Source organism: Talpa occidentalis, unplaced genomic scaffold (genome assembly GCF_014898055.3).
Source record: "Talpa occidentalis isolate TD23 unplaced genomic scaffold, MPIMG_talOcc4v2.1 talOcc4.12, whole genome shotgun sequence".
Lineage (NCBI taxonomy): Eukaryota > Metazoa > Chordata > Mammalia > Eulipotyphla > Talpidae > Talpa > Talpa occidentalis.
Window position 1 is genome coordinate 46,565,297 of NW_023601212.1, and position 25,107 is coordinate 46,590,403.

Genomic DNA, 25,107 nt, shown 5'->3' on the forward strand with positions numbered 1-25,107 from the left:
TCCCGGAGAAATCGGGCGGCACTCAGAGAGGTGGAGATAGAGAGATTTATTTGTCACACTGGCAGACTCAGTGGGAGAGCTCCCAAAAGACTGAGCCCTGAATTGCAGTTATGGTAGGGTTTTACAGTTTGTGTGTGGAAACTTGTTACCCCATCTATCATAGACTTCCTTCATTGTTTGGGAGGGAGGTCAGAGTAGCCATAGCTGCTACTGTGGGCGAGCAGCACACTGCAGGAGCTTTCTGCTCCAACAAGCAGCAGACTTAGCAACTTCCTGCTTCAGTGGGCTAGCATGGGGTACTCTGGATATCCTAGGAGAGCAAAAAGGACAGATAGGGTCATAGTATTGTGGTTTGGTATGGGGGGATTCTTAGGTCCCTCTGAGAAAAAACTTGGCAATCTTCTGTTCAGTGACATAGGCCAAGTTTGTTAAAAAGATGCCTGCATAGTCAGGGGCACACAGCAATCTTAAAGAGCAAGAGCTGTGTTTTGCCAGAGCAAGGGATGTCCTTATACATTGCTCTTTGATGGACTGACTCTGTGAAATTTTTAGCTTTGGGGTTGGGTTGGGTTGGGTTGGTTTTCTGTAGACTGTTAATCCTCTCTGCCCCCACCTCTGACTGATAATCCTTTCTGCACCCTCCCCCCTCTTGTTTTTGACTTTGTAAAAAAAAAAGTCCATACTTAATTTTCTACTCTAATCTTCCTGCAACGCCATCCCTATCCCCACCATACCTGGCTGAGAATCTATTAGGGAGTTGAAGGGGGGAGGCCCAATTTCTGCAACTGCTTCAGACCAGATGTTCTCTACTGTCCCTCCCTAAGGGGGCTAAGATATGGTCTCTCTAAGGCTAGACCTGAGCTGGCTGGTGAAAATCCTTTCTGCTGATTTGCGAAAAAGTGTAGGCAGAGTCCAAGGGGTGGGGTCCTCAGACACTATTGTTCCTCTTGGAGGGGCAGTTGAGTTAATGATCTTGAAACAAGAAAAAGCGAATTTAACAATGAAATGGAGAATGCAAGATCCAAAGAGGAGAGTGGGAAATACAGAAGCTAAGGGTCCCAGGAATGACAGTATCCATGGGAAGGCCCCATTGTGGATCACCCCCACCCGCCAGTCTGATGGTTTGTTCTTGAAGTCTTCTTATGTTGGGCATTACCTGTCCACTCTGGTTAATAGTAACAACATTCCTCCTCCAGGTAACCAATAAGTAGGTAACTATTAGGAGGAGTTTCAGTGTAGACTTTTTCAAGGGATATGTTGTTGGTGGAGGAGGAGAAAGAGTAGGTAGAAAGTAGAGGGAGATAGAAGAGTAGGCGTGGCAGTCCAGTTTAGGGTCCAGGTTGCCCCTCGCTTACTTTCTGGATGGCTGTCTCTTGGTCATGTTTAGCAGCTCTCTTCTGAAGAGGTATGTTAGGTAGCAGACCACTGGGCCCCAACATTCCTGTTTGTCAAGTAAGAGAACGGATTTTTTTTGTTGCAAAATTGAAGGCATCCTGCTACACCAGTACCTCTGGGAGTCGGGGGTGGCTGGTTTACAAGCAGGGCCGGGTGAGATTTATGAATTCCCCTCTGCTGGGCTGGTTGGTAAAATGGCTGTACCCGTAGTGCCTGCAACCAAAGGATCCTCATGTAACCTCTGCCCCTCAGGGTGCTTGGACCTGCGCCTATCCCTTTCTTTCTCCAGAAGGGGATGCCAGGGTTTGGGGAGGCCTACAGGAACCAAGGTGGGGTGCCCAGTGACACAGCCCCTCTGTCCTCTCTCCCAGTGGGCTCTCTGTGCTGATCCGTGTGCGCCTGGAGATGCGGCAGCACCAGCGTGCCCGCCACACCATCCCGCAGATCTTCCAGGCGGTAGCACAGCGACACCCTGAGCGCCTGGCACTGGTAGATGCGGGCAGCGGTGTGTGTTGGACCTTCAAGCAGCTGGATGCCTACTCCAATGCCGTGGCCAACCTCTTCCTCCAGCTGGGCTTCTCACCGGGTGACGTGGTGGCCATCTTCCTGGAGGGCCGGCCTGAGTTCGTGGGCCTGTGGCTAGGCCTGGCCAAGGCAGGAGTGGAGGCCGCGCTGCTCAATGTTAACCTGCGTCGCGAGCCCCTGGCCTTCTGCCTGGGCACGTCAGGTGCCAAGGCCCTGGTCTTCGGAGGGGAGCTGATTGCTGGTGAGGCCGGGTGTGGGCTGCATCTGGGTGGGCTGGTGGGGGGGACTCGCATGGGACTGCCCAGGACAGGGAGACAGTACATCCCACGCTTTGGGAAGGGGTCTGATGTTGACCATGGCATGTGCTTTGGGCTATAGCAGTGGCTGAGGTGAGTGGACAACTGGGGAAGAGCCTGCTCAAGTTCTGCTCTGGAGACCTGGGGCCTGAGGTTGTCTTGCCAGACACTCAACTTCTGGACCCCCTGCTGAAAGAGGCCTCCACAGCACCTCCAGTACCACCCCCAGGCAAGGGCATGGACGGTAAGACCAGGATGGAGCCCCCGTCCTGCCAATGCCCACCCATCCCTTTGTTCCCACTAGCCTGGACCCTGGTCCCCAATACCCTCATCTCCCTTAGATCGACTCTTCTACATCTACACTTCAGGGACCACAGGGCTGCCCAAGGCTGCCATCGTCGTACACAGCAGGTGAGGGGTCCATGGGCATTGTCTTAAGTCCAGGCATTGTCTATATCCTGACCATACCCTGGGCACCCCTGTTCATATTGGGGTCTGGTGGGCATCTCCATCCCAACCTGGTAAAACCTGGTCCATCTCAGAACTCAGTTCTGCTTTGCGACTTCTCTTGGGTTCCTTACCTCTGTCCCTAACAGGTCTTCTTCCCTCAGTGGTCATAGGAGGGTTTAAAATCCTAAATCAGACTTCCCTCATGTCAAGTTCCTTTGGCCCTCAGAATAAAGCCTTTATAATCGTACGCGGTCCCTGTCACTTCTCTGATGTCATTTTCTTCCTCCCTACCCCTTGTTCTTCATTCCTCGGTCCCTCACACTGCCTCAAACCCACTGGGCTTTTTCTGGCTTTAGGACCTTTGCACGTGCTGTGCATTCTACCTGAGTGCCCTTTCCGAGCTGGCATCCACAGGTTCTTGTCAATCTCAGCCCATGTGTCACCTTCCCAGACAGGACCCTCCCTGCTCACCTCCCTGACTGTCACCTTCAGCTGCTCTCTGCCCCTTCACCCTGTTACACCCATCATGGCACCTACCACCATGAACACGTCTTTATTTGCTGCATGTCTTCTTCCCTGACCCCCTCGAGCTGGGCTGCCCCTGCCTGGCTCTCTGCAGTGTACCCAGTGCCTTCACACTCCCTCCACTCCCGCACCCTCAGGGATCGAGGTGCCAGTCCCTGCATCCCTGCCCTGCAGGTACTACCGCATTGCTGCCTTCGGCCACCATGCCTACAGCATGCGGGCAGCAGATGTGCTGTATGACTGCCTGCCCCTATACCACTCGGCAGGTACAGTGGGTGACTCGGGTGGGGGCTGGTGGGAGGAGGACCGGGAATCCCTTACCCAACCAGCCCTCCACAGGGAACATCATGGGTGTGGGGCAGTGTCTCATCTACGGGCTCACTGTAGTCCTCCGCAAGAAGTTCTCAGCCAGCCGCTTCTGGGATGACTGCGTCCAGTACGACTGCACGGTCAGCCTCTGCCCCTTCCCGTTCGCCATCCCCAGCCCCACATTCCCCTCCATTAGATCATAGGGCTCCCCATCCCTCTCCAAGGCCTGAATAGGTATGGGAGGGTGGCCATTGTTTCCTGAACATGTGCTTTGTACCTGGCCCCAGCATGTAAGCTCATGGGATCCTCCTAACTAGTAGGCAAAGACATCATACCCATTTTGCAGATGGAGAAACTGTGGCTTGGAATGCATCTGGGATCTCCCTAAGGCCTTGCCTTCTCCTTGCTCTTGTCCTGGGGTCATCCCTGCTGGGGACTGTAGGAAAATGAGATGAGTAGGTGTAGAAATCACCCCAGACTGGTTAAGACAAAGCTGGGAGCTTCTAGGTGGGGCGAGTCTGAGGCAGGGGTGAAGGTCGAAACAAGTCCCTTATTCTCCTTTCCCTTACTCAGTGAGGAAACCAGGCCAGGATTTCAGCGCTGTGATTGGGGTGGAGACACAGCTGCTAGCACCCTCCCCGAGGAGTAAGAAGGGGTGAGGAGGGAGGAGAATATATATGGGGCAGATTGGCAGCTGCGGTATAGGACAGGTGAGGCCCACAGATGTTTAACTGTTTGCCCAGATTACACCACTAAGCAGGGTTGGTGCTCTGGGCTGGGCCTCCTGGGGACCACTCTGGGCTATGAAGGATTTACCCTCTGTTGGGGAGTGGGGAGGGCAGGTGGGTCTTGGGGGAAAATTGCCAGTCTGAATCTTGAAATACAAAATTGTCTTTCTTTAGAACTGAATTACTGAAAGTTGCAAATGCATATAAACATGGACAGAAAAACAGGGGGTCCTGAACACTGGTCACTGGCCCCAGAGGCCATTAAACACCTTGCCCTGTTCCCTCTACCCCCACCCACAACCCTCCTGTAGCATTGTGAGACCACTCCAGATAGCAACACATTTCCTGCATTGATGTTTCAGGAAAATCACTGAAAGATGAAAGAACTGGGGCCTCCTCTGGTGGCGCAGCGGTTGAGCGATGGGCTGCGAGGCTGCCCGTCAGCCTCTGCAGCGCCGGTTTGTTCCCTGGCCGCCAGTGAGGGTCCCACAAAGAAAAGGAAAAAAACAAAACAAAACTGAAATAAGGTCAATTAAATGATATATTAAAAAAAAGATGAAAGAACTGTTTATTTCTTTTTTTTTAATTGATGTGAAATCCATATAACATAAGAGTGGTCATTTTAACGTGAATAGTACAATGGCATTTTCCACATTCACAATGTTGTACAACCACCACCACCTCTATCTAGTTCCAAAATATTTCCATCTCCCGCAAAAGAGACCCTGTTCCCACTGGCTATCATTTACCATCCTCCTCCCCAGTCCTTGACAGTCACCAGTCTGCTTTCTGTATATGGATTTGCCTGTTCTAGACATTTCGTATCAATGGGATCAGTGTCTGGTGAGGACTATTTTTAATCCAAAAGAGTTGAAAGCAGGGTCTACAAAGAGGTATTTGTACACCCACATTCTTTTCGTAGTGGCATTATTCACAGTAGCTAATTGGTGGAAGCAACCCAAGTGTCCACTGATGAATGGATAAAATGTGGTCTGTCCACACAGCGGAATAGTATTCAGCCTTAAAAAGGAAAGAAAAAAACTTTTTTTTAAGAAAGGAGTTTTCCTTTACTCAGGATTGCACACATACACTTTTTTTTTTAAAGATTTATTTATTTATTTATACAAGCACTGGGTACAGTCAGAAGCACGGGAGGGTGAGAGAATTCACCAGAGCCACAGCAGGGAGCAGAGCAGGCAGAAGGACCGAAGTACACTGCTGAGGGGAGCAGCGGGCGGCAGGAGAGGTCTGCGCGCCATGTGCCTGGCCTCCTCCGGTGGCCAGGGAGCAGCCGGGGATTGAACCGGCGCTGCAGAGGCTGTGGGGAGCTTCGCAAGCCAGCGCTCAACCGCTGTGCCACCCGGGAGGCCCCAAAAGGAAAGAAATTTTGACACAGACTACAACATAAATGAACTTTGAGGACATTGCGCTGATGAAATAAGCCAGATATAAGAGGACAAGTAGTGCGTGATCCCATTTATATTAATCAGGTTTGTTAAATAAAATAGGATGGTGGGTGCCAGGGGCTGGGCAGGTGAAGGGAGTGATTGTTCCATGGGAACAGAGTTTTGGTTTGGGAAAACTCCAGAAAGATGAAAAAGTTCTGGAAATGGAGGGTGAGGATGGTCACACAACAGTGAATGTGCTAATGTTATTGAAATGTACACTTAAAAATGGTTAGAGTGGTTAATTTTGTTACATGTATTTTGACACACAAAAACACAAACATAATTTCAATACTATCGTCACAGCCAAAAAGTGACAGTGATTTCTCACTGCCATCAGGAACCCAACCTCATGTCTCACCATGTTAAAAACATGGATGATTTTTTCTTGTTCCTATAATTTAACAAAATCAGTATATAGATAAAACCGACACACTGTAGCTGGTTAATGTGTCTCATAAGAATCCTTCCATCATCATGTCTCTCCTTCCTCTTGGAATCTAGTGAAGAAGTGGGTCTGTTTGTCCTGTAGTGTTTTCCCATTCTGGGTGTCACTAGCAATTACTTAATCATGCTCCTCTGTTTGGGGTATTTCCTGTACCTTGGGAGCTGCATCCAGCACAGTGTTTCTCAATTGTAGTGCTGCGTTTGGGTGTTCTGGCGTTCAGGTTTGGATTGCTCTCTGGTGAGGCCATTCTGTGCACTGTGGGATGTTTGTCAGCATTCCTGACCTTAAATCGCTAAATGCCAGTGGCACCCCACACCGTAGTTGTGACAATAAAAAAATATGTCCAGTCATTGCCAAGTGTTCCAGGGGGTCAGAATCACCCCCGGTTGAGAACCACTGGTCTGCTTTTTGGGCAAGGAATGTGGGTGATGCCTTGTCCTCCTGCTGGGGGAATCCCTCTCTTTGTCTTTGATATACCGTGTTGCATTGGGCATTGTTTGTTGCCTCCAGGCACTTGGAAGTCCTTTTTGTTTCCTGGAAGTGGACTTTTTTTTTTTTTTTTTAAGATTCATTTATTTATTTATTTTTTTAAGATTTATTTATTTATACAAGCACTGGGTACAGTCAGAAGCACGGGAGGGTGAGAGAATTCACCAGAGTCAGAGCAGGGAGCAGAGCAGGCAGAAGGACCGAAGTACACTGCTAAGGAGAGCAGCGGGCAGCAGGAGAGGTCTGCGTGCCATGTGGGACCCTCACCGGCGGCCGGGGATCGAACCAGCGCTGTAGAGGCTGAGGGCAGCATCACAGCCCGGCGCTCAACTGCTGCGCCACCAGGGGAGGCCCAGATTCATTTATTTTTATACAAGAACTGGAGTACAGGCCAGATGTGCGGGAGGTGAGAGGATTCACCAGAGACAGAGCGGGGAACAGAACAGGCAGACTAAAGAAATACATTGCTAAAGGGAACAGCAGGAGAGACAGGAGAGGTCTGCTTCGCCATGTGGGATTCTCCCCAGCTGGCTGGGATCGAACTGGGACTGCAGAGGCTGTGGACAGCTTCACAGTGCGGCACTCAACTGCCTGCGCCACCAGGGAGGCCCTGGAAGTGGACTTTCTGCGTCCAAAAGAAGGCTTGTGGTAAACATGAGGGACTCTAAACAATCCTCAAAGGTCAAATTTAATAAGGGTGCTGAGAAAACAAGAGCATGCATTTGAGCTCAGAAATTCTGTCTTGTGGGGCCTCCCCTGGTGGCGCAGGTGGTTGAGCACAGCGCTGTGAAGCTGTCCACAGCCTCTGAACGTGGGTTCGATCCCTGCCAGCCGGCGAGAATCCCACGTGGCGCGGCAGACCTCTCTTGTCTCGCCCGCTGCTCCCCTCAGCAGTGTATTTCAGTCAAATCTGCCTGTTCTGTTCCCTGCTCTGTCTCTGATGAATCCTCTCACCCTCCCGCATATCTGGCCTGTACCCCAGTTCTTGTGTGCATGAATAAATCTTTAAAAAAAAAAAAAAAAGAAATTCTATCTTGTATCTGTCAGATAGGGAAGCAGCTTTTTTGCTGTTTTATTTGTAGTGGAGGCCACAGTCCTAGATGCACAGCCCTGCTGTCTTCACCGGAGACAGAGGCTATACTTCAGTACATGCTTTCTTAGCAGCATACAAGCAGAGCAGCAAGCATCTCAACACCTGTTCGCCTTTGTCTCTCCATACCCACTCAGGTGTGTGCACTGGGAATACAAGGGCTCCCTGACACAGGGGAGTCATAGGCTGGACATCATGGCCTGGGCACTAGTGTCTGCCCCGCACCCTGAGTCAGTCTAAAAGTCCAGGCCAGAGGTGAAGAATAGCCATTGGCTCTCACTGCATGGACATAGCCTCAGAGCCATGAGGGCATCACCTTCAGCTGCATCAGTTACTGCCTCCCTGGGATTGATTTCTGAAGGGAATAGCTGGGAGCTGCTCAGAGCATGACATCTGGAGGGCAGCTCTGTATTTAGTCAGGACTTTGTGTTCGAAGGAGCTAGACCTTAACCCCAGTCCTAACTTTCTGAAATAAAGGGTTGACTAGTTTATGGAACTGTGGAGTCTACGTGGTGACAGCTTTAGGCATAGCTTGATCCAGGAGCCCCCTTCCCTTTCTTCTCTTCTTTTCCTCTTTAATTGGTGACTTCTACCTGCTGTAGCTTCTCCATGAAAGTTCCAGTAACTCCAGTGGAGAAAGAGCCTCTTTTCCTACCAGTCCATCAAAAGTCTCAGGACTGGTTGGTTCACTGTAGCCTATCTCTGTTCAAGTGTTCATCCTTGAACTGGTCAATTATTAGAGGTGGACTGAGCTGACTGGGCAGCCTGTGCCACATCTTCTGTTCTGGAGACAGGATAATAGGATCAGGGCAGAGGGAGAGAACTGGCCACTGTCAGGTTCTGGACTTACCTCCTGGTCAACAGTGGGCAATCTTGGGTTGGCCAGAGAATGCCTCTCAGTGGCTGTGTCATTGGGCACTCTGGCCAAGACCTGAGGGCCCAGTGCTTCCTGGGAAGAGGGCTTTAGGCAAAGGGCACAGCAGTTGCAAAAGGCCTGAGCAAAAGGAGACCTCTGTGGCAGAGCCAGTGAGCTGGGTAGATGGAGGGAAAGGAGGCAGTGAAGGCCAACAGGATGGAGTTGACCACAGGCAGAAATTTGGACATCATCTTGTGAGTGGAGGAGAGCTGTGAGAACTTTGCAGCTGTGCCAGTGGTCATTAACCAGGGCATTTAACTGCTTCATTCGGACAGGGACCTGGATTCAAAACAAATTGTACCATGTATCAGTGCTACTTACTGTGAGCCTCAGTTTCTCTCTCTGTAAAAGGGGAGGGTTGTCATTCAGAGGCCCATCTGGAGATGAGGATTCCAGGGCACCTAGGGAATCCCAAGATGACCCCAATGCTTGTGCCAGAGGGAAGGATCCCTATAGAGGGCGCACACGATCCAGTGACTCCATGGGCTACAAGGACTCTGCCCCTCCCTCGACTTCAGGCTGTCTGGGGACAGCATAGGGCTCTGGACTGAGGGTTGCCTTGTGGAATGTCAACTGTGCAGCTGCCTCCTTTCCCTGCATGTATTCCTAAGAAGCAGCTTGGCGAATAGAGGGATGAGGGGGGTGCCTGGGGTAGATGCTGATGCCCCCACTTGGATAGAAGAGGCCACCCAGGCCCCTTGGGAGGACTGGGCCAGCAGATGGGTGTAAATGGCCTGGGTTGTTTCCTTGCTATCATCCTAAGGCTGTTTTCATGGCACCCAAGATGGGGGGTGTCTCAGGGGTTGGGCCCTTGGTGGCCACCCACCCCCCACCACCCCCCGCCAGGTGGTCCAGTACATTGGGGAGATCTGCCGCTACCTGCTGAAGCAGCCAGTGCGCGAAGCGGAGAGCCAGCACCGTGTGCGCCTGGCTGTGGGCAACGGGCTGCGGCCAGCCATCTGGGAGGAGTTCACCGAGCGTTTCAGAGTGCGCCAGATCGGCGAGTTCTACGGGGCCACAGAGTGCAACTGCAGCATTGCTAACATGGACGGGAAGGTGGGTGTAGGCAGGGGCCGAGCCAGGCTTAGGGTTTGGAGGTGGTTGTTCCCTCTGCTTCCCAGGCCATGTGTTCCCATGGAACAGCCTGTTCTGGAATGGAGAGCTCACAGGGAAGGTCCTATGACCTGAGAGCATAGTCAGTCAGTCATGAACTGTCATCAGCCACCTCTCCAGTTGAAGAGTAGGGTGAGGCTGTGTACCCTCCTGCAAGTGCCTCAGCCTTTCTGAGCCCATTTCCATGTCTGGAGAGAGAGCAGGGCTCTGGAATGGGAGTTGGGGTCCCTATCCCCTCCTACTGGACAAGCCACTCAGCTCCTTGCACCTCAATTTCCTCATCTGTAAAAGGGGGTGACTGCTCAGTGGGGTTGTTATGATCACTGAAATCATGAGCTCAGCCCAGAGCCTCCATTCAGGTGTTCTGCAGATGCTGCTTTTATGGTTAGTAGTTACAGCAGGTGGTCAATAATGTCCTTTCGTTCAGTGTCACTTTGTTAAAACATCAGTGAGAAAAAAACAATCCCAGCCCATGTTGAAAACCACATTATTTGAGGACTTGGCTTCATTATAGGTAGTTTGACTTCAAGTCAGTTTCTAAGGATCTACCAGGCTAAAGTGAGAACTTGCTGTATTATCTGATTCTGCTTAATCAAGCCCCTCTAATCAAGCCCCTCCTAGCCCAGATGAGGAACATAATGAGAATAATAATGAAGCAAGCACCCCAAGGAACGGATTCTTTTTCTGTCAGGGTATGAGAACAAAGCCTCACCCCACAGTGCATATATCTGTTGAGCAAACAGCCCCAGAAGACACAGCAGGTTGCTGACATACCCAGCAGTGCCCACCATCCCACAGATGTTTCTGTCCTCAGAAGTGAGCTGGCAAGATGACATGCAGGGGGCTGGTTTTTATGGACCAGGAAGTGGCAGTGGCTAGCAGGTCTCCTCCCATGACCAGGGGAATGCTGCACTTACCATCCCCTTTTCAGATCACCTAAGGTGACGGAGCTGGGTGACACATGGGGGGAGAGGGGCCCTGTTTCCAGGGCCTGGGACAGGAGAGGCAAGGTATCAGGGGAGGACCCTGAGCCACCTCAGGGCTCCTTGATCACTTAATTGGTCCAACCCAGGTTGGCTCCTGTGGCTTCAACAGCCGCATCCTGCCCCATGTGTACCCCATCCGGCTGGTGAAGGTCAATGAGGATACCATGGAGCTACTTCGGGATGCCCAGGGCCTCTGCATTCCATGCCAGACTGGTGAGTGGGAGCCCATTCAGGCCCCTGGGGAACCAGGGCCACCACCCCATCTGCCAGCTGCAGCCTGAGCAAGGTCTCCTCCCCAGGGGAGCCGGGACTCCTGGTGGGCCAGATCAACCAGCAGGACCCATTGCGACGCTTTGATGGCTACATCAGCGAGAGTGCCACCAGCAAGAAGATTGCCCATAGTGTCTTCCGCAAGGGAGACAGTGCCTACCTCTCAGGTGTGCAGACCTTGGGGGAGGTTGTGGCATGGCTGACCTCCATCTCATCTCTCTTTCTCCCCTCTGCCAGGTGATGTGCTAGTGATGGATGAGCTGGGCTACATGTACTTCCGGGACCGCAGCGGGGACACCTTCCGCTGGCGGGGGGAGAATGTCTCCACCACTGAGGTGGAGGGCGTGCTCAGTCGCCTGCTGGGCCAGACAGACGTGGCTGTGTATGGGGTGGCTGTGCCAGGCAAGTGGGGCTGTGGGGGCGGTCCAAAGGCAGCCAAACCAGGAGGAGCTTGGAGGACAGGTGCCCTTGGGCAGTGTGCAACTTGGACACAGCTGCGTATGGTAGCCTGGGTAGGAACACTGGGTCTAGAGTCATCCTCAGGCTTGATGCTGAGCCTCAGTTTTCTTGTCCAGAAAATGGAATTGTGAACATGACACCCTGTATCAGGGACATAGTGGGAACCATATAAAATATTAACTGTTGCAGTGACTTTTATCTCAAGTGGAAGGGACTGGAGACCTGAGGCCAGGGACTGCTGTTTAAAGGTGTATTGCATCCTTGGGTGGTACGAAAGTGGATGTCTTCAGTGGAACCTCTGTCTCCAGGAGTAGAGGGCAAAGCAGGCATGGCCGCCATCGCAGATCCCCATGGCCAGCTGAGCCCCAATGCGTTGTACCAGGAGCTGCAGAAGGTACTGGCACCCTACGCCCGGCCCATCTTCCTTCGTCTCTTGCCTCAAGTGGACACTACAGGTGCGGCCCCCTGCCTCTGTCAGCCCGTCTGTTGGTTTAGCGGCCATTTATTTACTTGTCCTGCCTCATGCCCCTGGGGCATGCCTGACGTAATAATTCATAGCCAGCCTGCATGTGGGGATGAGGGCCCTTCTCTTGTTTTAATTGCATCACTTTATTTTCATTCCTTACTCCCACCCCTGTGAGAATTCCTGAAGTGTTCAGTGCACAAGTCTTTTCATTTTCTACATTTTTCTGAGGACTAGGAAGTTTGAGCAAATCCTCTCACACCTCTTAGGTTCTGTAATCACCCGTTTGTATCTTCCACCCATGTCGTATTGTCTTGGTTTATTTTTCTTTTTTAATTTAGGAGAGTTGCTTTTAGTATCCTGGTTGTTAATTCCTTGGCCGTTTCAGATATCATCAGTCTCTTCTGTTTTAAAGCCTGTTAATTTTGTTCAGTGTCCTTTTGTTAAAAAGAATTCCTTAATTTTGAGACAACCTTATACCTTTTTTTTTTTTTAATTTATGTGTTTCTGCTTTTGAAGTTTTGTTTAAAAAAGTCTTTCCAATTCTAGTGTATAGTCACCTTCTCTTAACAAGACATGTTCTAAGGGGTGTGGGGTGTGTTGTTGGACCATCAGCATGTGGTCACACACACACCCAGCAAACCTAGGCAGTATAGCTCACTACACCGAGGTTCTGTGGTGTAGCCTGTGGAGACCACTGCTGTCTGTGCGATTCATCATTTTAGACTATCCCTATACACACACATGGCCGTACATACATAACCTCCCTTGCTCTTTGTTTTTTTTTTTCCCACCAGCACACAGCAAGTTTATTAAGGGAAAGAGAAAAAGGAAAGAAACACTTATGGTGGAATCTTAGAGTAGAAAAGTTTAGGATGGAAGATCTCACAAGGACAGACACCAGAGGTGGGGATAGGGATAATTAATGAATCTTGTACTAAACCTGACTATGGATGTTTCCAGGAATCTAAGGTGGGGTCAGAAAAGATTATCAGCCAGAGGTGGGGGCAGAGAGGATTATTGGTTTTAGAAGACCAACTCAATCTGACCCCACCAAGGGATACTTTGCACAATAATTCCATCTAAGAACATTATAAAAGAATACCCCTTGCCCTGGCAAAACACAGCTCTTACCTTTTAAGACTTGCTACCTGTGTCTGAAGGCATCTCTCTTTCCTTGTTTTTCAATAAACTTGCCGTGTGCTGATAGTTGGGAACTTCTGCTGAATTCTTTCCCAGAGGGACCCAAAAACCCCACACACCAAATCCCCTCACTTTCATAGACACAGATGGACAGTTTAGCAAGGAATATTCTTTTATAATGTCCTTTGATGAAATTATTGTGGAATTTATTGCCTTAGGGTCAGATTGGGTTATATTCTATGATTGATAAAATCCTCTCTGCCCCCATTTCTGGCTGAAATTCTGCCCCCGCCCACAGATTCTTGGAAACTTCCATATTAGTTTTATTTATTTATTTTTTTAAGATTTACTTTTATTTATACAAGAACTAGGGTACAGGGCAGAGGCGTGGGAGGGTGAGAGGATTCACCAGAGACAGAGTGGGGAACAGAACAGGCAGACGACTGAAGATACTGCTGAGGGTAGCAGTAGGCAAGGCAGGAGAGGTCTGCTGCACCATGTGGGTATCTCCCCGGCCGGCCGGGAATTGAACCTGCGCTGCAGAGGCTGCAGACTCTTCACAGCGCTGTGCTCAACCCGCTGTGCCACCAGGGAGGCCCCCATATCAGTATATTAAGGTACATTAATCTCCTTACCCCACCTCTGCTGTTTGTCCTTGTGAGACCTTACATCCTAAGTTTTTCTACTCTGAGCTTCCATCAAACACCCCCTGGCCATATACAGTCCAAAATCTTCTGGGGGGGCTGAAGGGGTGGATGGTCCTTCTATAGCACTACCTTCTATAGCTGTAGTGCTTAGAGCTGTCCCTAAGGGGCCTAGGACATGGTCTCCCTAATGCTAGTCCAAAATAATAGACTATTGGTTGTTTGTGCTGGTTCTAGAAGGTGGTGTAGCAGAGTCCAAGAGGTAAGGTGTTTCGGCTGTTCTTGTTCAAGGAGGAGTTGGAATTTAACTGCCTCTTAGTGTGTAAGACCTTCAGTAGAAAAGAACTTTAACAGAATTAGAAGATGGAGGAAAGAATATAGATTCCAAATGAAGCACCCAGTTACCCGCCCCCCATGGGTAAATGCCCAGCTAAACAGGGTTGGCCCAAAGTGAGGCCACTCTGGCCCAAAAGCTTGCCACAAGTCTAAGGCACCTTCTGTGGGGGAACCATAAGAAAGGGGCAGAAGAGGTCTGGAAAGTATGGAAGAAAAGGAGCAAAATCAAATTGTGCATCTAGATAAAGGTTGCCATCGTCAGCCTCCCCGGGGTCTCTCACCCACATCTCTACAAGTGTCTCCTTCCATGTCCCCCAAGTCCCTGGTGCAAGTCCCAAGGCTAAGAAGCAAGCGTGGCCTCTTCTTCACATGTCTCTATTTCCAAGTGCCTCTGCCAGGTCTTCTCCCAAGTCTTCTCCCCCTTGCAGCTCAGCTCCACCCTTCCTTAGATGAGTCAGGGAACCGGAACCTCCCCTTTCTGTGGGGATTATACTGTTAGTATTTGATATTAAAAATGTTAGGATCCAGGGCCTCCCTGATGGCACAGGGGGTTAAGACACAACCTATGAAGCTGTCCGCAGCCTCCGCAGCACAATTTCAATCCCCTGAACTCCCGGCCAGCCAGGGAGCTACCCACATGGCGCAGCAGACCTCTGCTGTTTTGCCCACTGCTCCCCTCAGCAGTGTATTTCAGTCAGTCTACCTGTTCTGTTTCCCACTCTGTCTCTGGTGAATCCTCTCACCTACCACACCTCTGGCCTGTACCCCAGCTCTTGTATGCATAAATAAATAAATCTTTAAAAAAAAAATAAAAGTTAGGATGCAGTCCTATTTGCAGACTGAGAGGATCAGAAACTGATATCAAAAGTTACAGAAGCATAATTTTTTTCTACCCTCATTGCAGTTCTATCAATTGATTACAGTGAAATTTGCAAGTCTGCTTTTAGTAAATATGGCAGGCTCTTCTGCATATGTACAGCAAGAGCAAAATATTTTTGTATATTTTTAAGATAAGCTTTACTGGAATCTCCATCAGGAGTCTCAGGTTGAGCCCTTAACAGTTTGTCTCTTGGGCAGGAGACCATGGCCATGGTCTCATTACCTGGCATTGCCTGTAAGTACCTGTGTTTTGGGGGAAAGTTCCTCTCTGAGGTCCCCAAATGTATTGGGGTCTCCCAAGGGACTGACATTCTTTATTGTACTTGATAGACCTAGAACCCTGAAAGTAAGATATTAGGCTGTCCTTTGTAGGTTCTGAGACCTGTGGATTCCTGAAAGCATTCTGGTTTCTAGTCAAAATCTTAGTCATCTTGCTATAGAGGAAAATAAGGAGCTTTACTGGATTCATGCAAACAAACACATTGTCATGAAGTATCAATACTTAGAAGTTTTTCTATTTTGGGGTGAGAGAGAGAAAAACATATGTTCCAGTTTGCTCATAAAAAGGTGCAGATTGCTACAAATCATACAGCACTGTTCATTGAGAAGCTTTCTAGAAACAAAATACAAAGTGTTAGGGAAAAACCATAAAAATATTAGTCTTCTCAGGGTATTCTGTCCCATGTAGTAAGTCTTGGATCTCCTGTTAGAAATTTTTAGGAGCAGTTTCATGGTGAACCTGTGATTCCCAGAGTACTGTCAGTTCTTTGTCCTGTGACTTTTTCTGACTGTAAGGTTTAGTAAGTAATCTTTGTGGATGATGTCATTTTTGGAATCAATGCATTTAGAGAGTGGGGTCCTTGGGTTTACTCTGGGAAAGGATTCCTCAGAGCTCCCCTTTCAGTGGCACGCAGTGAGTTTCCCAGGCAAGTTTCTTCACGAGACAGAGACGGTAGTTATATTTATTTGTTTTTTAAGATTTATTTATTTATGCATACAAGAGCTGGGGTACAGGTCAGAGGTGTGGGGGGTGAGAGGATTCACCAGAGACACAGTGGGGAACAGAACAGGCAGACTGACTGAAATACACTGCTGAGGGGAGGAGTGGGCGAAACAGGAGGGGTCTGCTGCAGAGGCTGCAGATAGCTTCACAGTGCTTGTGTCACCAGGGAGGCCTGGGTTATATTTAAAGAGCAAGTTTACTAGGTAAAGGAGACAAAAGAATAAAGTACACTTGCATAGACAGAAGCGGGCAGAATGAGCTGCCCCAAAAGGGACAGATTTGCTGAAAGAGGCCTGCATGGTTGCAGATGGTTGAAGAAGAGTTGCCTCTGCTGAGAGACATCAGTGAATAGAAGTCCCAGTGTGGTGCATGTCATGGGCAGGCAGGAAGGCTGCTGCCCTGCAGAGGGAGGTGGTGAAAAGAAGCACCTACAGATACCCCCTCCCCCCTCTCAGTAGTCATAAGATTGTGGTATCTCCTTGGTCAGGGCATCCCAGGTCTTGACTTGCTACCTGCTTTAGCCATTTTCTCTTCTCTGGAAGGAAAAGAGAGTCTTAAAATCCTATGTCTAGATGGATGGAGGATTTGAAATTTCAAAGCTCTGACCAAGTTCTCAGTTGGTGAACATTGTCTAGTTCACTGGGGCCTCTTCCTCCCAGAAGGCTGGAAAGCTCTTTTTTTTTTTTTTTTTAAAGATTTATTTATTGGGCCTCCCCAGTGGCGCAGTGGTTGAGCGCTGGGTTGCGAAGCTGCCCGCAGCCTCTGCAGCGCCAGTTCGATCCCCAGCTGCTCCCCGGCCACTGGAGGAGGGTCCCACATGGCGCGCAGACCTCTCCTGCCGCCCGCTGCTCCCCTCAGCAGTGTACTTCGGTCCTTCTGCCTGCTTGCTCCCTGCTCTGGCTCTGGTGAATTCTCTCACCCTCCTGCGCTTCTGACTGTACCCAGTGCTTGTATAAATAAATAAATAAATAAATCTTTTTTAAAAAAAGATTTATTTATTTATGCATACAAGAACTGGGGTATAGGCCAGAGGTGTAGGGGGTGAGAGGATTCACCAGAGACAGAATGGGGAACAGAACAGGCAGACTGAAATACACTGCTGAGGAGAGCAGTGGGTAAGACAGGGGAAATCTGCTGTGCCATGTGGGTATCTCCCTGGCTGGGGTTCGAACTCGTGTTGCAGAGGCTGTGGATAGCTTCATAGAACTGTGTCTTAACCCCTTGCATTACCAGGGAGGCCCTCCATGCGCACTATTTTTTTTTTTTTATAGAGGCATGTTTTTATTTATTTATTTATTTAGTTTGTTTGTTTATGCATGCACTGGGTACAGTCAGAAGCGCAGGAGGGTGAGAGAATTCACCAGAGCCAGAGCGGGGAGCAGAGCAGGCAGAAGGACCGAAGCACACTGCTGAGGGGAGCAGCGGGCGGCAGGAGAGGTCTGCGCGCCATGTGGGACCCTCCTCCGGTGGCCGGGGAGCAGCCGGGGATCGAACCGGCACTGCAGAGGCTGCGGGCAGCTTCGCAACCCAGCGCTCAACCGCTGCGCCACTGGGGAGGCCCCATGCTCACTATTTTAAGTGGCCGGAAAGACCTAGTTTGAACAGACAATAGAGCTCATGAACCTACACTTTTCCCAAGGAAAGGGAGGATGGGGATGGTGGCTCCACTGAAAGATAAACAAGATTAGAGAGAGACAGTAGCCAGGTGTCATCCTTCCAGGCCATGGGAATCCGAGAGATTGCACCACCACCATTTGTAACTCACTGTGAAGTAGCCATGCCAGGGTCAGTCAATTCATGAAAGGCCAAGTCTCACCAAACTCCGAGAGGGAGAATGTGAGAGCCATGGCTAAAGTATAGGGAGATTAAGGAGAAAGAAGATGGCGGAACCAGACATTCACCCTTCTAGGCCAAGGGCATCTGACAGGCTGCTCCCCCGCCTACACACTTCAGGATCCACAGAAGAGTAGCCTTGACCAAAGCCCATTAGTTCGAGAAAGGCAGCCAGTCACCAAAAACCCACCCCTCCTGAGAAGGCAAAAGGCAGCAAAGCAGCTGCACTTCCCTGGGTAATAGGAGGAGGGGCAAGGGAGAGAGATTGGGTATTTACCCTTCCTGGGTCATGGGCAACTGGAAGGCTCCAGCCCCATGCTTTGGAATCCACCACAGAGTAGCCATGTCCATGTCCAGGATTCTGCAATTCGTGAGGATTAATCAAACAGTTATCGAACGAACCCAGCTCCCTCTGGAAACAGAATAATGAGAAAGGACAGAGAAACAGACAAAAGAGGCTTACTGGTGCCAATTGTTGCCCCACGTTGGGTCTAGGTGTTGGGGTTCAGATAATGGGCTCCTCAGGTCCCTCTGAGAAAGAATTCAGCAGATGTTTGCATTCATCAGTAGGCACGTTTATTAAGGAAAAGAGGAAAAGCAAAGACACCTGCATGAGCACAGACGGGCACTCTTAAAAGACAAGAGCTGCCTCTTGCTTTTTCCTACTGACTGTGACTCTGGTGGTGTCTTTCACAAAACCCTTCCTTAATCATTCACTGCAGGCGTGTACGCTTTTTCATACAGGACCATATAGTAAAGGGCCATATGGTCTCTGTCACAACTCAGCCCTGCCATGTAATGCAAAATCAGCTGCAGACAGTGCAAATGAATGGGCATGGCTTCTTGCCAATAAAACTCTTTATAAAAACAGATGGCAGGCCAGATTTGGCCCTCAGGCACAGGTTGTTGCCCCTGACCTACTGTGTGATGATCCAGCCTTGCCTTGGTCTTGTGGGAGATGAACTTGTGAGTAGGCGAGGAAGTTTAAATATAGAGTTTCAGGCTGTGATGGGGTTAGGTTAGGGAGGCCTTCCGGGGAAGCAGGGAGTGGGATGAACCAAGGACCTGAAGATCAGAGGGGAATTGGACAGACAGAATGGGGAGAATGTTCCCAGTTGAGGGGACTGCCCTGCAAAAGCCTGTATGTGTGGGAGATGATGGTGATTTGGTGACCCCTTGTTGAGTCCAGTTCCTTTCCCCTCCCCCTCCTCCAGGCACCTTCAAGATCCAGAAAACTCGATTACAGCACGAGGGCTTTGACCCAGGCCAGACCTCGGACCGACTCTTCTTCCTGGACCTGAAGCAGGGCCACTACCTGCCGCTGGACCAGGGTGTCTACACCCGCATCTGCTCAGGCGCCTTTGCCCTCTGACACTCCTCCCCTGTGTGCTGAAACCTCTCAGTTGGGCCCATTGGGGGGTGGCCGGGGAGCCTGACAGCCCTGCCCCATCCTGGGGTGGAGAAACAATCCCAGAGGAGCCTGCACCTCCCCCTGCTTCATTCCTCTCTCCCACTTCCCTGTCCCCCACACCCCCAACTCCTGGGGTGCCCTGCCCTGCCTGTCTTCCTGCTCCCAAGTCGGTGTCTGTCTGTGCATCTTTCTTTCCTGCTAGTCCCTGCTGCTCACATCTGTCCTCTTTTCCTCCTCTTCCTTCTCCATCTTCTGCCAGAATGGAGCAGACATTTCCTGGGAGCTTGGCAATTGCCAGTCCTGGTGCCCCTGGGGATGACCCAGGAGACCTAGAGTGGGGCCTCCCTCTCCTTTCAGCTGTGCCTTCAGGAGCCCCTATCCAGGCCTCCCTAGGCCACTGGGCTCCAGGATGTTGTAGCCCTGCGTGAGCTTCAGGCAGGCGCTCTGCCCTCCCTCCTGAACTAAGAGCAAGGGGTGGTCTGCCAGGCTCACCCAGGTTGGGGTGGGGAATCAGCAGGGCGTGTCCAGGTCAGCTGGAAATCCTCTCAACTGGGCCAATAACCTTGTGCACTCCCTGACCCTGATGGGTCTCCCCTGCCCTGCCTGCCCTTCCTGATATCCCAGAAGCTTCCAGAATTGACTTGTGACCACTGGATGTCATCCATGCCAAACGTCTCAGGGCCCTGGACACTGTGCTGTGTGCTGCTCAGCCTGCCACTCAGATGGCACTGTCCTTGGAAGAGGCCTCTTGGTGTCCCCCTCCAGCATGGCTGCTGGTGGGACCCATGAGAATGTCAGTGTGAAGTAGGGGGTGGTCTCCTGCCTGGGGATGGAATCTGAGGTCAGGGCCTCCAGCCCATTGAGCGTCCCTCCTGACCTTGCTAGTGACAATTCAGCCTGTGATGTGGTGACCACTCAGACAACTCTCCTGGGGTGATTTGGATGTCCTTGGTGACCCTTGGTGGCTCATCCCACAGTCAAAATGTTGGGGCTAGCCACCCCATCCAACCCTCCCTCATGCAGCACCATCTAGCCCCTTAAGTAGTGGGGACAAGTAGCAAGTGGCTATACAGGCCTATCCAAGCACGGAGGTTTTGTCTCCTAGTTGAGTTTTAAAAAATAAACCTGCTGAGCATCCGGGGCCTAATGGGAGCACAGCCATTTACTTTTAGTCCCCGTGTGGCATGGAAGCCTTCCAGGGGTTCAGCAGGACCCTCACCTAGGACACATACTTGCCATACACACATCACGCTCTGCCTTTTCTCACTGTTTCCTGTTGCCTGTCAGCCCACCTTCAAGACCTTGGGGACTAGGACAAGTACCTTAGTGCTCTCACCACTTCCCTGCAGCCTGCAGTCTCAGGAAGCACCACCTCAATCTGCCTGTGGGTTGTGGCAGGTGCTCAGGATGGCCCAGAGCAGAGGATGTTCCCTGGCACTTCTGGCTGCCCCAGAAGGGTGTCTCTGTGTGTAAGGAGCCAGCAGGTGGGGCCAGAGATTTGGGTAACAGTTCTGGACCTACAACAGTGACTGTCTGAGTTGGGACTCAAAGTCGGGACATGAAGCTCTGGATTCTATGCTCAGCTGTCACCTGCTGCTCCCCACGCCTTCCATGCTGGAATGTTTGCACTTCAAGAAAGTGGAGCATCTGCTGGAAGGGGAGGACGCCGGACCATGGGGTGAAGGCATAGACAGGCCTCCTCTGCCTCAACGGTGGATGAGCCATCCATGTCCGAGCTTGTCCTTGGACTCCTGTGGTCTGCAAGGAGGGGGGTGCAGGTGGAGAAGCAGCCAGCCGTGGCTCATGGGTATGGTGTGCCCTGCTGTGCCAAATAAACAAGTGCATCCTGATAATGCCCCTTTAGAAGTCACCTACAGACCACCTGTGGAGGGGTCATCATGGTCCCTGTTGTAATGATAAGGAAACTGAGGCACAGGGTGGGGGTGTGTGTGAAGATACTGAGGGAGTGCTTGGTGAGAAAGTGGCCCAGCAGGGACCTTCCTTGCCCCAAAGCCTGTGACTCCAGCTGTTACAGCTTAAGAAATTAGCTCTGGATCCTGATGATTCTTAGGTCTGATCCCCATGTTCTTTTAAAAATTAATTGATTAATTAGAGCAGTTTTTGCTTTATAGAAACATGAGGGGACTGTACATGGAGTTCCCATCAACCCTGTCCCCAGGCACCTCAGCTCCGGGTAGATACATTAGTTTGCCATTTGTTGCAATTGCTGAGCTGATAGCAATATGTTCTCAAGTGCTGCACTGACAAAAGAGTTCACTCTGTGTTATTTGTTCATGGACTGGCAAATACAACATCACATAATACTTGCACTGCCCTAAAATTCCCTGGCTCCACCTCTCTGTATCTTCTCCTGGAACCCCTGGTAACCACTAATCTTTGCACCATCTCTATAGTTATGCATTTTCCACAATGCGTGCACTTGCAATCACACAATGTGTAGCCTTTCAGACCAGCTTCTTTCACTTAGCAAGAGGCACTGAGGGTCCCCCCATGCCTTTTTTTCATAGCTCTATTTTTTTAATGCTAAATGAGAAGCCCTGTGACTTGCCCCCCAGAACCCTCATAAATCAGGAGGAAAGCTGGCATCAGAAAGCACACTGTCCTGAACCTCTCCTTTGTGGAGGGTCTTAGGAGTGTAGAGAAAGGACTTTTGTATCTGTGACCTGGGAAGAGAAACTTGCCCCAGTGAGGCATGTTGGACAGTGCTCTATGAGAGGCAGGGACGTGTGAGGGACAAGGAAGGAGCAGCAGTTTCCAGAGGAATGGGGTAGAGATGAGAGCCTTTGAAGGAGGGGCAGCTTCAGACTGGGCCCCTTCCTCTTGCCCTACCCTGTTCCAGCAGGGAGGTCACCTGTGGGAAGAGTCCAGGCTCTTTGGTCTGCCCTGCCATCCTGCAGGCTCCTCCTTCAACTGGTTTCCAGGTTGGCTGACTCCCGTGCCTTTACCCCTACTGCCTCTGGTGCCTGAACTGTCACTCCTCCCTGTGCCTGGGCGACTCCTACAGATGTGATAATTGAGATGTCACTCACATACTGTGAAATCCACCCTTCTAAAATTGTATGACTCTGCAGCTTTTAGTATAGTGTCGTACAACCATCTCATCTATCTAGTTCCAGAACAATAAATAATCCCATTGCATCTCCTCCGGCTCCTGACAACCACTAATCTACTTTCTGTTTCCATGGATTTGCGTGTTCTGGATATTCCATATAAATGAATTGTACAGGATGTGGGCTTTTGTGTCTGGCATCTTTCATTCAGCTTGATATTAAGAATCATCTGGGTTACAGTTCATTCCTTTTCATGGCCAAATACTATTTATTAGAATGGAGTACCATATTACAAACTTTCACTAGTTGATGGACAATGAGTTATTCCCACATGTTTTTGTGTGTACATATTTTTAATTCTCTTGGTTATGAAAATAGGTTATGTGTTAAGATAACATAACTTAGCACAGTTTGAGGAACCACCAGACTGTTTTCCAAATGACTGCCATTTTATATTCCCACCACTAGCAGTACATGCTGGAGTTCCAGTTTCCCTCATCCTCACTGGTACTTACCTATATTTAAAAAAAAATTCATTCTATGGGCCTCCCCAGTGGCGCAGCGGTTGAGCGCTGGGTTGCGAGGCTGCCCGAAGCCTCTGTGGCGCCGGTTCTATCCCCGGCTGCTCCCCGGCAACTGGAGGAGGGTCTCACATGGCGTGCAGACCTCTCCTGCCGCCCGCTGCTCCCCTCTGCAGTGTACTTCAGTCCTTCTGCCTGCTCTGCTCCCCGCTCTGGCTCTGGTGAATTCTCTCACCCTCCTGCGCTTCTGACTGTACCCAGTGCTTGTATAAATAAATAAATCTTTAAAAAAAAAAAGTCATTCTAGTAGGTGCGAGGTGATACCTCATTGTGTTTTTTTTTTAAAGATTTATTTATGCATATAAGAACTGGGGTACAGGCCAGAGGTGTGGGGGATGAGAGGATTCACCAGAGACAGAGCGCGGAACAGAACAAGCAGACTGAATGAAATATACTGCTGAGGGGAGTAGCAGGCGAGTCACAAATACACTGCTGTGCCATGTGGGTAGCTCCCTGGCTGGGGATCAAATTCGTGCTGCCAATAGCTTCATAGGTTGAGTCTTAACTCCTTGCACCACCAGGGAGGCCCCTCATTGTGGTTTTGATTTGCATTTTCTTGATGGCCAATGAGCAGCCCACCTTTTCATCTACTTATCAGCCATGTGTATATCTTCCTTGGAGAAATGTCTATTCAGAACCCCTGCCCATTTTAAAATTAGGTTGTCTTTTTATTGAGTTATGAGAGTTCTTAATATAGTCTGTACACTGCACCCTTATATATGATTTGTGATTTTCTCTGTCCAGTGGGCTATCTTTTCACTTGGTATTATTTGAAATACAAAAGTTTTAAATTTTTATGAGGTCCAGTTTATTGACTTGTCTTTTTTTTATTTTTATTTTTTTTAAAGATTTATTTATTTATATAAGCACTGGGTACAGTCAGAAGCGCAGGAGGGTGAGAGAATTCCCCAGAGCCAGGGCAGGGAGTAGAACAGGCAGAAGCACCCAAGTACACTGCTGAGGGGAGCAGCGGGCGGCAGGAGAGGTCTGCGCGCCATGTGGGACCCTCCTCCGGTGGCCAGGGAGCAGCCGGGGATCGAACCGGCGCTGCAGAGGCTGCGGGCAGTTTCGCAACCCAGCGTTCAACCACTGCGCCACCAGGGAGGCCCTGATCTTATTTAGTTAAAATCCAGGTGTTGTCAGGGATGCATTGCTTCTGGAGGTTCTGAGAGAATTCATTTCCTTGCCTTTGCCACCTTTTAAATACTACCTACATCTTTTGACTTATGCCGCATCCATCATCTTCAAAACCAGGAACAGCAGGTTGAATCGCTCAAGCTATCATTTCTCTGAACCCTTGTCATTATATTGGGCCCATCTAGTTCATCTATATTAAGGACAGCTGACTAGCTAATTCCATCTGTGACTAGCTAATACTTTAAGGACAGCTACTAGCTAATTCCATCCTTAATTCCTCTAGCCAAGTAACCAAACATTTTCACAAGTTCTGAGCACTATGGTTTGGACTCCTTATTCGGCTACCAAAGAGTCCAGCTTCATTCTTTTGCATGTGACTCTTCAGTGGTGGCAGCACCATTTGTTGAAGACTAGTCTTTTCTCATTGAATGGTCAGGGGACCCTTGAAGAGCCGTTTCCTGGAGATACAGTGTATGGATTTATTTGTGCATGCGTGTGTATTCTGATACCATATCTTGATTACTGGAGCTTTGTAGTAAATTTGAAATAAGAAAGTGTGAGTTCTCCAATTTTTTCCCCCCTAAGATTCTTTTGATTATTTCTGGCTCCTTGCAATTGCATATGAATTTTAGGATCAGTATGGCAACTTCTAAAAAAAAGGCAGGTGAAATTTTGTTAGGTGTGGTGTTGAATCTGTAGACCAATTTGGGGACTATTACCACCTTAACAATATTAAATCTTCCAATCCATGAACATGGGTACCTATTGATTAGATCTTTTTTTCCAACATTTTTATAATTTTCCGTGCACAAAGGTTGCACTTCTTTTGTTAAATTTATCCCTATTTCATTCTTTTTGATGCTACTGTAAATAAAACTGTTTTCTTAATTTGCTACTGATTTTAAGGATGCATTGCCAATACAAGTCTCCTTGCACTTACTAGACTCTACTTAACTGCCTAGGCTCATAAAGACTTCACGTTGCAGCCCTCTTTGCCTGTGCTATTCCTGCTTTCTTATCTACCAGGGCCCACTTGCTCCAGCCTGGAAACTACTCCATATAACAGCCAGGGTAGATGCCTCTCTGGGTCCTCAGAGGCACCAAGGTCCCCCTGGGAGCATTTGTATTAGGCTTTTAAATCAGTATGTTTTCAGTCCCTGCT

The 25,107-nt window shown here is 49.7% G+C and overlaps 1 protein-coding gene across 2 annotated transcripts in view; it reads left to right on the top strand.

The window, feature by feature from the left end:
• Positions 1–23,588, top strand: part of SLC27A1 (solute carrier family 27 member 1) — a 32,414-nt gene extending 8,826 nt beyond the window's left edge. Inside the window, exons 3-13 of one of the 2 annotated variants that reach the window (XM_037506135.2) lie at positions 1,767–2,161; positions 2,299–2,460; positions 2,558–2,627; positions 3,366–3,457; positions 3,531–3,640; positions 9,463–9,672; positions 10,802–10,928; positions 11,015–11,152; positions 11,223–11,387; positions 11,753–11,899; positions 18,960–23,588. In XM_037506135.2, the coding sequence (XP_037362032.2) occupies positions 1,767–2,161; positions 2,299–2,460; positions 2,558–2,627; positions 3,366–3,457; positions 3,531–3,640; positions 9,463–9,672; positions 10,802–10,928; positions 11,015–11,152; positions 11,223–11,387; positions 11,753–11,899; positions 18,960–19,117 (1,774 nt within the window). In that variant the 3' untranslated portion in view covers positions 19,118–23,588. The remainder of the gene's footprint in view (positions 1–1,766; positions 2,162–2,298; positions 2,461–2,557; positions 2,628–3,365; positions 3,458–3,530; positions 3,641–9,462; positions 9,673–10,801; positions 10,929–11,014; positions 11,153–11,222; positions 11,388–11,752; positions 11,900–18,959) is intronic. The other variant, XM_054693352.1, reaches the window with a different exon arrangement.
• Positions 23,589–25,107: the final 1,519 nt, after the last annotated feature.